The sequence below is a fragment of the Melospiza georgiana genome, chromosome 8 (genome assembly GCF_028018845.1).
Source record: "Melospiza georgiana isolate bMelGeo1 chromosome 8, bMelGeo1.pri, whole genome shotgun sequence".
Lineage (NCBI taxonomy): Eukaryota > Metazoa > Chordata > Aves > Passeriformes > Passerellidae > Melospiza > Melospiza georgiana.
This window is the reverse complement of record NC_080437.1, coordinates 24,595,666-24,608,148: the sequence shown is the minus strand read 5'-3', so window position 1 is coordinate 24,608,148 and position 12,483 is coordinate 24,595,666. Positions and strand designations below refer to the sequence as shown.

Here is a 12,483-nt window from a genome sequence, read left to right as displayed (position 1 = left end):
CTTTGAACTGCTAAAGCAACTTTTTGATACTGCTGGTTTCTACAGACTAAATATGTAAATTTACACAGAATATTACAGATAGCAGTACTGGCATTCTCTAAGCTGGCAGGTCTGCTTCTTTAGTTGCCTGGTCCAAGATTTTGTCCAAAATATTTGCCAGGTGGTGGTGCAGGACACAGGATTCCACTCGGGATGCCTTTCCCGGGTGAAGTCCAGGCACAGAGGGAATCTTGCCCAGCAGGCTGAGGACGGGCAGGCGCAGGGTTTAGTGGTGATTTTGAAGAAGTTACTCCCATTCCAACTTTTTAGCCTACCCACCTCGTCTCGCGGCTCCAGAGGTGGATGCGCAGCCTGGATCTCCTTCCAGACGCAGTGCAAGCCGCACAGGCTGCGGCTCGGTGGCGGTCCGGGGCGCTTTGCTCGCAGGACGCTTCTGCTTGTGACCGAAACCCACGGGATGTCCCCGCCCGGAATGTCGCGTCCCGCCCGGGACACCGGGAGTGCCCCGGGAGCGGCGGGGGCGGGGCCTCGCGGGGGGGCGGAGCCCGTCCCGAGCGCACCAATCAGAGAGCGGCAGCGCGGGCCAGGGACCAGCACGAGATCAAGGCGCCAAACAACCCTTCCTCCCTCGGACGCCGCCGCCCTGCGCTCCGCAGCAGCCAATCACAGCCACGATCCGGCTGCCCGTCCCGCCCTCCGCCGGAAAGAAACCAATGGGAGACGCAGCTGCTGCAGCCGCTCAGCCAATCAGCGCCCGAGCCCATTGAAAAAGGAAGAGCGGAGCCCGTTAGCTCCCGTCCGTGACCTGCGGCCGCGCTGGGCGTTCCGGCCGTGTGGGGCGTTCGAGCCGCGCTCCTGGCGATGCTACCGGCGGCAGCCGCTCCCCTCCTCCGTTCGGGCCCCGCCGTGCCGCCCGTGCCATGACCCGACCGCTCGGCGAGGGGCTGCCGTCTCCGGGCCCGCCCTTCGCCATGTCCCGCCGCCATGTTATGCCGGCGGCCGCGGGCAGAGAGGCGGCCCAAGACTGCAGGTACGGGCGGGGCGCGGGAGAGGAGCGGTCGCGGTCGTCGCCGGGCACCGAGCCCGCCTAGGGGGGCCCCCCGGCTGCCGGTGTGCCCTGCGCTCCCAGGGCGGGTGGCGGGGGTCGGCTCGGCGGGGGTTACCGGGAGCTCCCCGGGAGCATCGCCAGGAGCCTGCCCCGGTGTTGCAGCCGCCGAGGGGCCCGGCCGGGGCCTCCCCATGGGAACCGGCTCGTAGTGCCGCTGTTCGTTGGCCGGGGGGTTCTGGCAGCGTCCAGGAGTGAGAAGGGAGTGTCCAGCGGAGTTCAGGCTGGCATTTCCAGCGCATCCTTCAGGATGCCGGGGCCGCCCCCCGTGTGCCCTCGCAGCCCTGCCCGGGCGTTACCCAGCCCACCTGCGCAGCCCGGCGGCTCCAGCGGTTCGGTCTAACCGAGAACTTGGGCTGTCGGTTCAGCTCCCGAACCTGCTCCTAACGGTGCTGGGGGACACTGCCCCGGGAAAACACGGGCTGTCAGTGACAGCCTTAAATAGTGTGTTTATAGACTTGACAGACTTGTCTGCTAACTAACAATTAGCTAGTTTCAAATTCTGCCAAAGATTTGAGGTTTTTCAGAGGCTGCTGTGCTGTTTCTTGTAGAATGCGACGAGTCATAATTTTCTTATGCTGTTAGTAGCACCTTACTTTGTTCAGATCCCGTGTTTTGATGGCGCTGTCATTTAAATGAAGGGGACAGGGTAAACGTGTGCAGCCTGCTCTGCGGCCACGGGAGCCGGACGAACGCCGGTGAGCCGCTCCCGGCGTGTGGCCGGCGGGGCCGCAAGATCCGCCACTCCCGGGTTCTCCTCGGAAACCCTCGGGCACTGGGGCCGTCTGCGGCGAGCGTGGCTACGAAGTCCCGAGATAAAGGAAGGAGAGAGTGGACACTCGTGTGGATGCCAAGGCGCTCCATTTCCCAGGCAGGACCAGGGACGGGTGTCAGAGGAGGAAGGCTTGGGGAGGCACTGATAAAGGGAGTGGGTGTGAGAGGAGGAGACACGAGGTGAGATATAAACGAAGCTCACGGGAGGAACGCGGGACGCAGCCGAACCAATGACGATCACATAGGGGAGGGAAGAGGCTCTGGAGGCAAATCATACATCAGTAAGGGATGATTGACACCGAAAATTCTCGTGAAAAATAAAGGGGGGTGGTAATAAATGATACAGGGGAAGTGGGCAGCACCAGGAGGGAGGAGATAAACTTATAAGGGCATAAAGGGAAGGATCAAGGGGTCAGTCACCTTGAGGGACAAGCCATTGGTGGGAAAACAAGGGCAAACAACTTAGAGAGACACCATTGTGAGGGGAGTACATGGGGGAATTGAGGGCCAAACCATAGTTTTAACTTATAAAAGGGGTAACCAACTTTTCAACCGAACTCATATAAACATTTTAAAACACACGACACCACAAACGTTCACTGTTTCAATCTTACTTTTTGCCTAAGAAAGTGAATCGAAACTGCAATTTTGGTTTTGTTGCAGTTGTCTGAAAGACTGAATTTTCCTATATGAGTTTCTGTTTTGGCTGGTTTTGTTGTATTTTTCTTTGTTTTTGTTTTTTTTTTGTGTTTGTTTTTTTTTTGCTGTTTTTACAGAGCTTTTCAAGATGCTCTATGTTATCAAAGATGTTGTAGCTTTTTGTAGTTTGTGCTATCTCGGGGCTATTGCTAGTGTTTCCAATGCAGCTTTTTAAAAGGATTGTTTTTATCCAGCCAGAGATAACCACGAATATGGCTGTAAACAGTAACAGCTTTTACGAATGCTTAGGGAGTTGTTTTTTAAGACAAGTGAAAGTATTTCCTCCTTCCCTCTTCCATTGATTTTGAAAGGCCTGGAGGTCTGTTAGGTTCATCTCCTGGTTATGCAGCTTTTTTCTGTTCTTGGGTCAGATAATGTATTTATGGATTTTGCATTTTCTTTTGGATTTTGAGTGGTCTCCTTGGTGTCTTAGTCGAGTTGAGATTTCACAAAATATGGTGTGATAATTTTTATTTGGGATAAAAGATCTTGCTGAATTTATATATATCGCTGAAGTGTTAACCAGAGCTGCACAGTGGTTCAGGAAGATACATTAAACAACTGTGATTTTCATGTTAGCAAAAGAGTGAAACACAGTAGCCTTTTGCTAAAGGGTGGAGATTCTCCTGTGAAAGGTTTGTGAACAGTTATGGCTCCATTCACATAGAAAATCACATTTCTCTCTGTACTTTCACATATATGTGAAAGGCAAGTTGAATGACAACTTTTTCAGTTCTTCCTTGTACTGTATTGAATTCTTTCTTTTTTTCTTTTCCCCACCCTTTCTTTTGTCTGGAGTTTCTAGTACACTTCCTTGTCTGAGACACAGTACAGAACTTTGGCTGGACAGTTCCTTGCACTCCAAAAAGCAGAGTTACAAACCCAAAGGAGAAAATATTGGTGGATTAGCACTTCCAAACAAGCTGCCTCAGACAAATCACTCGCCATATCTTCATTCAAATTAAATTTGAGGGAGAAGGGAAGTGCCTTCATTCCCTGTTGTTTTGATAATTATGGGATAACCAGAAATTCTGTTACAAAGCTCTTGGATTTATAATAAAAGACAGCAAAAAGAACAATATGGGAAGGACATAAGCAGTCATTTGGAATCAGTGGCTGTGGAAACAAGGACAGAGATGGCAGAAGGCCTTGGGTTTTGGTTTTGTTATAAGCTGCACCTGGAGGCTGGAGTAACTGAGGTTCTTGTTAATCGGTCCCTTGGGGCAGATTAGAGGGAAAGAAAACTGAATACCTGGTGTTTATATATATATATGTAGGTATGTATATATATATGTATATATATATATATATATATATATATATGTGTGTGTGTATATATGCCCACATAGGGTTTATTTTAGGATAATTTGGTTGCAATGGAAATTAGGTATGTAGCCGTTTTGGTTGTTATCTCTAGTAATATGACAATATAAAACAATATAAAAATATTAAGATACCACTTAAGGAAATATATAAGGAAAAGAAAGAAAAAGCAAGGATAGGAGTGGATTGCAGAAATATCACCACCATGGACCCAGTGATGAGATTTGATTGTTGCAGTTCCAGTGTCTGTGGGCAAAGTGGAACTCACAGTCTTGATCAGTCAGGGATTTGGGAAGGCCCCAAAACAGAGTTCAGTGGGTTAATGGATGTTCAGGTGGGAATGCCCAGGTACCTCCCTTGGAGAGGGTGAATTTAACACTGTCTGTTGCAAGGCCCCAGAAATGAGTCTGGGGGCACTTTGGGGGTCTTTGATGGTTTATGACCCCATCTTAGACCAATGTTTCTCACATAATGTTTTCTCACATTATGCCTTATCAGAAGGGATAAATACCTTCAGCCTAAGTCTGAATATGCCAGTACCTCTCCCTGGGTGGGGAGTGCTCTTTTACACTTGAGCCAGTTGTGTAAGGGAGGACATTGGTGTGATAAAAAGCACTTTCCTACCCCCACAAGGTCTGTGCCTTATCTCCCTTGTCTGGCTCAAGCCCCGGCTTGTTTTGTCGTGGTCATGCTCCGGATGTGGGTGTGCACCCTCTTCTGTCTTGGGCACATCAGAGGTTTCAACACCACACACAAAAACCCTCTCCTCGCCCCCTTCCATTGGGGCTGCAAACCTGGGCCTCAGCAGTATTGCTGGTTTGAGTCAGGGACATCTAACATTTCTGTCCCTCACTGTTTGTCTGCAAGGTTTAGGTGCAGAGAGGAGTGTGGGTGGTAACTGAAGATGAGATGTGGCCTGCCAGCAGTGCTTCATGTGCAGCTGAGGCTTCAGTGGGGGAGAAAGAAGTGTACAGTAGCTCAGTTAGGAAAAGAGGAAGGGTTTGGAAGGATGGGCAGTGTGGAAAGCTCTGGGCACCGGATGATTTCGCAGCTTGAGAGCAGCCCAAGCAAGCACCAGGTGTGTCCTGAGGAATGCGAGGTGGAGAGGGCTTTGCTGTGAGCAGCTGAGGCCAGTGTGGAGTGCAGGGATGTCTATGGCAGGAAAATAAGTCAGCAGTAACAGTGAATAAACCTGCATTTAAGTCTTTGGTTCTTCTGCTGAACTGAAATACAGGAATCCTGTGTGCTGGAATTTTTCTCTTATTTGAAAGTAACTGAGTGATATAAGCAGCAGGAGTTGTTAGGCTGGAAGTTGAACTCTACTTGAACTACAAGGCTCTGCTGAGTAAGTCAAAGATGGATTATAGCAAAACCTGGGGCTAACAACCTGAACATTAACAGTTGTTGGACTAGACAATGTTAGTGGCTTAAATATTACTTTAAAATTAATAGCAGGAGTGGATGGCCCATGAATAGTGGTGCATGACCAGTAACAACCATATTTACAACATGGACCACAGAACCAACTGAAATTCCCCCTGAAACAACCTAGGAGGGTGTGAATATGAGCACAGAGCAGCACTGGGTAGCAAAACAGTGAGCCAATGAAGACTGAAAAGACCCCAGACTGTGAAATCACTATTGGTCTGGACTGGTGGGTACTTTAGGTTGCCCAGGGATTTCTGTTTGTGGTCCTTCTTTTGAGGCACCACCAGGTAACTGATTTGTGCCACTAAACCTGTCTAATGGAGTTGAGAGCCTTGTGTCCAAAATGTAACACTGTTGCTGTAGCATGTGGGAAGAACACACATATTTTGTCCTATGTCAAACTGAGCTGAGATAAGCTGGAGGCAGTCAGTCTTTGACAAGTAGTTTCTCTGCTTTCTTTGGTAAGCCAAACCCAGTTCTGTGCACCGACAGATTCAGATTACAGGTTACTTTTGACTCAGTTACAGTATCTTCAAATATCAGTGCTTGCCAGTGTCCTGATTTAAGAAGTATCACTGCATTATGAACAGCTTTTTGTATTTCTGTCGGTGCTAACAATGCAAAAGCTGTGTCAGAAAATGAAAAATTGATTGTTACAATCTTAAAGAAAGATTCAAAATGTGATCCAAATTAATTTCATTTTTTGAAGTTTGTCATCTTCGTATTCTGCGCACAGTCCTGATTAAAAATAACCACAGTTGGTTCTTCTGGCCTAAACTTCGAATATGGTTACTGAATCTTTGGGGCCACAGTCATGTATGGATACTTGTATATGTTAGCTTAGTTTCTGCAGTAAGTAGATTTTGCCTTTGTTATCACTGTTACTCAGGCAACAACAATGTAACTTTGCCTTGGAAGGCACAGAAAGACAATGAAACTTGGAACAAACCTCTGCTGTTCTTGCAGCAACGTGTTCTCGTCAATACTTTGTTTGAACTTCCAGGCATTTCCAAAGCAGGCACTCAGTATAGCGTTAAAGTCTTTGCAAGCTGCATGGAGGAAGGTGAAGATACCAAATTCACAGATTCTGATGTGTTTGGTTGCTCAAAGTGCACCTTGTTCAGCCAACCTGCCTGTTTTTAGAAGTGATGTTCTTCAGTGGAGAATGCCCTGGTGTTCTCATGCCCCACTTGTTCTTGCCAGAGATAAAACCTCTGATTTCAAGCTAGTAATTACCTTGTAGGTGGCTGTGGGCTGCTCTCTGTTGGAAGCTGGGTGAGATAGATGCCAGCTTGGGCTATCAGCTCAGAGTAATGGTGGACATGTTAAATGACATCATGTCATCACATAATGTGCTGGTGAGGTCTCACCTAGGATCTGGCTGCAGGTGAGGTCAGTCCCATGCAGGACAGCTTTAGTTTAAGGTGGAAAGGTGGTTAAGATTTACCAGGATTATAAAGAAAACAGTTGGAGTGAGGAACCTGACAGGTTTGACTTCATTAGCCAAGCAGAGCGCAGGCTGGAAGGTGAAGACAATGATGATGCTTTTTCTGATTTATCAGAAATAAGAGCTGCTGGCACTAAAGAAAATCTGTAGAAGTAATTTATAGTATTTTAATTATGTAACATTCACTGAATGGGCATTTATTTATTGTTCTTTTATAAAGATGAAATTATGTTTTCTCTTCAGAAACCAGTTGATTACGGAGTTCTTCAAGCCAGTTTTAAGTCCAGGTAAATATGTTTTTTTCTTAGTGGAAGATATTTATATGAATTTTAATTATGTAAGCATGCAGAATGATAATCCAATTTCATTCTGTAGTGGAGCAGCAATATAATGAGTATAGCTTACCAAATGTGTCAAAATGAGCACATATAAATTTTTTTTCTAATAATGTAACTGAAAATATCCATTTCCTGTTTTAATTAATTTCTTTAAATAGTGATGTAATTATTATTCAAGTTCTGTCCCATGCTTAAGGCAGATTGTTTATAACAACTGAAGCTGCATCATAGGTCATGTGATTCTTTGCATGGCAGTAGCAAAACTGGATGATTAAGTTAATTAATTTTGGATTATATTTGTGTGTGAGAGAAAATATCAAGTAATACAGTATAATAGGGTTTGTTGTTTTGTTTTTGGTTAGGTTTGTTTTTTTCCCAATATAGTTTTTGTGAGTAAATGGTCTTTTTTTCTGCTACACCATGTCCATAAAGACAGAACTGTGCTGTCCTCACCAGACAAAGGAAATGTAAAAGATGAAGGAATGGGACTGTCTGTCTTATGCACTGAAGGTTTTGAAAGGAGTTCATCTTCTCCAAAGAAGGTCAGAAGAAAAAGATGCCAGACCAAACACCAAGTGAGTCCTGTGGTAGGTGTCTTTTGGAGAAGAATGGAGGAAAAGGACAGTGCAAACATGGCAGAGTGTGCAGGGCCCTGGGTTTGTTGTAGGCAAAAGTTGTGATTCAGAAGCTCCTTGTTGCTTCAGGGTCTCAGGGGCATTCCTTGACCAAAAAGAAAAGGATTGCCTAGCCAGAACAGGGAAGAAATGAGAAGTGCCTGGGTGAAAGGAGAGCACCATTGTCTTATGGAAATAGTTGAGAAGAGTGACTCCATGGATCTCAGACTCTGACAAATGGGTTTCACCTGCAGAAGCTGATATTTGTAAAGCCTGGGCTGGAAAAATGGCACTGTGAGCACCACATCTCTGTGCTCAAGCCAGACTTCTCCACTGCCCTGCTCTCCCACTGATCCTGCATTTAGGTTGTCACTGGAAGCTCTCTGCAGAGAAAGGGAATGGGAGAAACAGAAATTGAAACAATCTAAGCCATATCCTGTAAAACCATTATAAGGAACAAATGTTTTGTATCAGATGTTTTTAAAGGAGTTATTAAAGGTGGAAATCACTGACCCATTGTGCATATGAATTTTTAAATTTTTAGATTTTTAAAATTTTACACAGCAAGATCAGATTCTTGGTGCTGCCTTTTTCAAATGTAACACCAGTTTATGTTCTTTTCCTTTTCCTATTCCTTTTTAAGTTTTAGGTCATGCTTGGGTAAGCTGGTTCTTAATAATTTTACAATCAATGAAAAAGCAGGGGAAATATTCTGGGCTAGATGCAAGCATGGAAATGCAACAGAAATTGTAACTTGAAATTGTATTTTGTAGGAAAAGATGCCTTTATCTTAAATACCTTGTCTTGTGTGTTCTTTCAATGTAGCGTAGGGAGCAGACTGGCAAATTTCTGCTATTTAGAAGTTGCAGTTAAGAGCAGTTCAGATTTATACATTTAAGCCACAGTATTTAGATAGAGATGGGAGGGGTCCTATTACAAATGGGGAGATCTTTGCATCTGTGTTTTAAATTTGTCTTGAAAATAGGTCCATTAACATATGTCTGGAGGTGTGTAGAACTAAGTCTTTGCTAGGTTCAACATTGGTTTTTAAAAGTATACAATTAATTTTTTTTTCTCCCTCTATCTTTTTTTTTAGGGAAATGGATGTCCTGTAAGAAAAAGAATGCCTTTTGGTTCAAGGGAGATTGCCTCAGGTATGAGCATTGCTGTTAATATAGAATTAATTAATTGAATTCATCACTTCATGTCTATTTTTAACAGCATTTTTCTTTGAAATTGTTTTCTATTTTCTTTCACTTAAACAGTAATCGCTACTGAATAGTCAATATTATTTCTCATATATGGCAAGTTTGAAGAGTTTTAAAAGTAATTTAGGATTTTAGTGTAAAACACGTTAATTAGAATTTGTTATATTTCATTGCCTTAAAACCTTGATTCCAGATTTTTTTATGGTTTCTCTTATGTTTTGGATAATCCACATTTTCTGTGGTGGTTAATAAATTGTGCCTTTTAGCTTAATCCAGAAAGAATATTCTTGTTGAACCAAACACTAAAGTTGAGCTGGTGTTTTGTTTTTGCTTTTTGACCTTTTTAACCACATAATTTTGTTCTATGTGTGGTAAAGTGGAATCTAAAAAGCTTGAGGTAGGTCAGTAGGAAGATGAACTTTAAAAAGAGGATCTATGGCTGTGGAAACTCATCAGACTCTTTGCTGCTGTAGTCCTAGTTGACTTAAAAACAGAAATCAGTTTCTAAAATGGAAAGCTGTTGCATATTTGTTTTTTAAGACAATTATTGTTACAGTTTTGATTTTTTTAAACATGATAATGATGTTTTATCTTTTTTCTCCAATACATCATAGATGACCCATCTCAAACAAGGCTAACTCAGATTTTAGAACATGAGGCATCTTCTCCACAGGCATTTAGACCATCATCTGAGATGGCCTCTGGGGCACCAAAGAGCCCAGCTGTTTCTTCGCACTTCCTTAAGGCATCCTTTGGGCTATCCAAACCAAGAGACTCTCCTGTGAAGAGAAAACACTCTGCCATGAGTGTGGATGTAGATGGGTCAGATCAATGTGAAGTGAACGACCCTGCTTTTAGTAGATCACCAAAATGCAAGAATTGGAGGTGTGATTTTGTAAAAAATATCTTTTTAAAGTCTCCTCATGATGATGTTCTGCAGCTCAAGGAGCCTGCTGCCCTGTCTGGACATGATTTGACTCTTTCAGAGGAATTCCTCAACTCAAGCAATGAAAAGGAGAAAAGTAATTACTCCACTGTAGGTTTGTCATCTTCATATTCTGCACACAGTCCTGCTAAAATTAACCACATTTCTGTTGTGGATACCAAAGAGAATCAATTGCAGCTGGCTAACTCATGCTTTTTTGTGGAAAAGTCACTTCCCTTTTTTCAGGAAAAAAGTACTGTGTTGCCTTCTCCCCACCACTTCACACAAACAAAAAGCATGAAATCCCCTCTCCAGGCTGCTGGCTTACCTCAGGTATTGGATGTTAGGAAAGAGCAAGATAAAAGACCAGAAAGACATGAATGGAATAAAGGACACAGTATTCAACCCAGCAACAGTTTTTCAAATACAGTCCAGGAGATTTCTGAAAATACTCCTGATTGCTGTAGAATGGAAATCTCTGCCAAACTTGGACTGTCCCCAGAGACTGGCAAAAGTGTTCCCCCTTCATTGCCTTTGGAAGAGTCTTTTATGGACAGCAGCCATGAGTCTTCACAACCCTCGGGAGAAGTGGAAGTTAAAAGGAACTTTACACACAAGTCCAAGCTGAGCAGAAAATGGCAAAGCAGCTCTGAGAGTGAAGATGATGTTTTGGAATGCATTCTAGATGATGATGAAGAAGAAAAAGAAGAAGAAGCATTAATGCCACTGCACAAAATGCTTAATTTAAGTCTCAAACCACAGGAAAGAACCCTGGAGGACTCCTTTGACAGTGTTTCTCAGGACACTCTAACTCCATTACTGAAGCTTCATGTAAGTTGGCTAAAAACCAGAAAAACACATTCTTTCAAGTATCCTTTTACAGATGTTATGTTTAAGAAAAGTAATAGAGATTTTAGCACAGTGCAGGGCCCAGTGGGTGCTAAGTTATTACCCCATATTTCAAATTTTAGGAGAATGAAATTTTATATAGTGAGGATATACCACCAAAACACAGACAGATGCCCAGGTGAATGGAGACATCTCATACTCAAAAATAAAATTGCTCCAACCTCACCTGTTCATCTGGCACATACAGACAGCAGCTTGTTTAGGTGTGCCACAGAACTAATTTATACTATTTAGCTCAGTTTTATAAACAATAGCAAGCTACTTGAGCAGCTAAGATGTCCAGTGGTCTTCTAGTACCTATTCAGTCAGGATGTGTGTGACTAATTGGTAATAGTTACTTTACATTAATTTTAGTCAAAAATGTACCAACCCTCAGCTACCTCTTGCTGATTCTCATTATGCCATTAAAGCTATAGCAGAGTATAATGAGATAGCAGATAATCAGCTCTATGTTGTGTTTTTATATGATTTTCTCCCTTATTCATAATGCATGATAATTCAGAATTATTTGCCTGCAAAGCTGCTTACTTGGCTTAAGGGTCCTGTGCTGCTGTGCAGTTACAGTGTAGTTGGAGCAGGGATGTTACTGTGCTTGTCCTGGGAATGCCTGAAGGATGGTTTGTGCAGCCAGATTGATTTAGCTCTGTCCCTTCTGCTTGTTTTTAGGAGTTCTGTTTTTGCTCTTTCCCCCCCAGAGTTAGGAGGGTACATTTAGAAAATGTGTGCAGTCTAATGTTTTTGTTTTCCTAGTCAGGTATGATTTTGATGAGCTGAAGTTAACTGGATGAAATTGATACAGACATTTAGAGATCTGTGTGCTAGACTCCAGTCATATATCCTTGCCACAGTCTGTGATTGTCAGAGATCTGAGTGTAAGTGTAGTGTTTTCTTTGAGGTTGTAGTTCATGGAAATTGCAAGTATTTTAGTATTTCAAAAAGCTGAATGAATTCTGATCACAGGGGATAGATGATGTCTTTAAATCCCTGTGTACAGGATATTATGGTGATGAATTAATTCTCTTGTCTTTGCTTTTCTTGCTTTTCTTTTCACTGCCCTGCACCACTGGCTGGGGAGGTGACACAGCTGTGTTGTGGTGCTTAGCTGCTGGCTGGGGTCAGCCCATCACGAGTTTCTAGAGTGGAAAACAAACAGCAGAATACCTGTATAAATTCTCTCTTCTGCCTTCCCCTCTCCTCATGCTTTTCAATCTCTGATAGTGTTTATTTGTTGACTGAGTTACTGTCTCCATGGGCAGATGTTGAGCAGCCATAATTATTTAATCTGTCTTTATGAGTCTGTAATCAAGAGTGTTATAGATCAGACTTGTGTAGTTTCATATGTATTTCACAATCTCAGCCAACATGACTACCTGATTAATGGTTAAGCCTGATAAACACATGCAGCAAATGCCTGTGGGACATGTGTGTGACCACAACATCTGGCTGGCCTGTTCCTGATAAAATTAATGGCCAAGTAAGATAGAACAGTTAAGAACAGTCCTAACATTGCCATGACCATGATTTTTGCATATATCCACATTCTTCTCTTGTAAGAAAAGATGTATGTGTACATTGGAATAAAGGTTTGATTCCCTGTTTTTTCAACACTTTACTTGGCAAATATTGACCAAATATAAAGTAAGCTAAGAAGTCTTGCAGATTTCCCACACAAAGACATGCTGCTTGTTACATTTAAGAGATGACTGAATACCA

The 12,483-nt window shown here is 43.4% G+C and overlaps 1 protein-coding gene across 2 annotated transcripts in view; it reads left to right on the top strand.

The window, feature by feature from the left end:
* Positions 1-783: 783 nt before the first annotated feature.
* SLF2 (SMC5-SMC6 complex localization factor 2) overlaps positions 784-12,483 on the top strand; it is a 29,503-nt gene continuing 17,803 nt past the window's right edge. Inside the window, exons 1-5 of one of the 2 annotated variants that reach the window (XM_058029532.1) lie at positions 784-1,030; positions 7,020-7,063; positions 7,547-7,689; positions 8,825-8,882; positions 9,551-10,692. In XM_058029532.1, the coding sequence (XP_057885515.1) occupies positions 921-1,030; positions 7,020-7,063; positions 7,547-7,689; positions 8,825-8,882; positions 9,551-10,692 (1,497 nt within the window). In that variant the 5' untranslated portion in view covers positions 784-920. Of the gene's footprint in view, positions 1,031-7,019; positions 7,064-7,546; positions 7,702-8,824; positions 8,883-9,550; positions 10,693-12,483 lie in introns of both variants that reach the window. The other variant, XM_058029531.1, reaches the window with a different exon arrangement.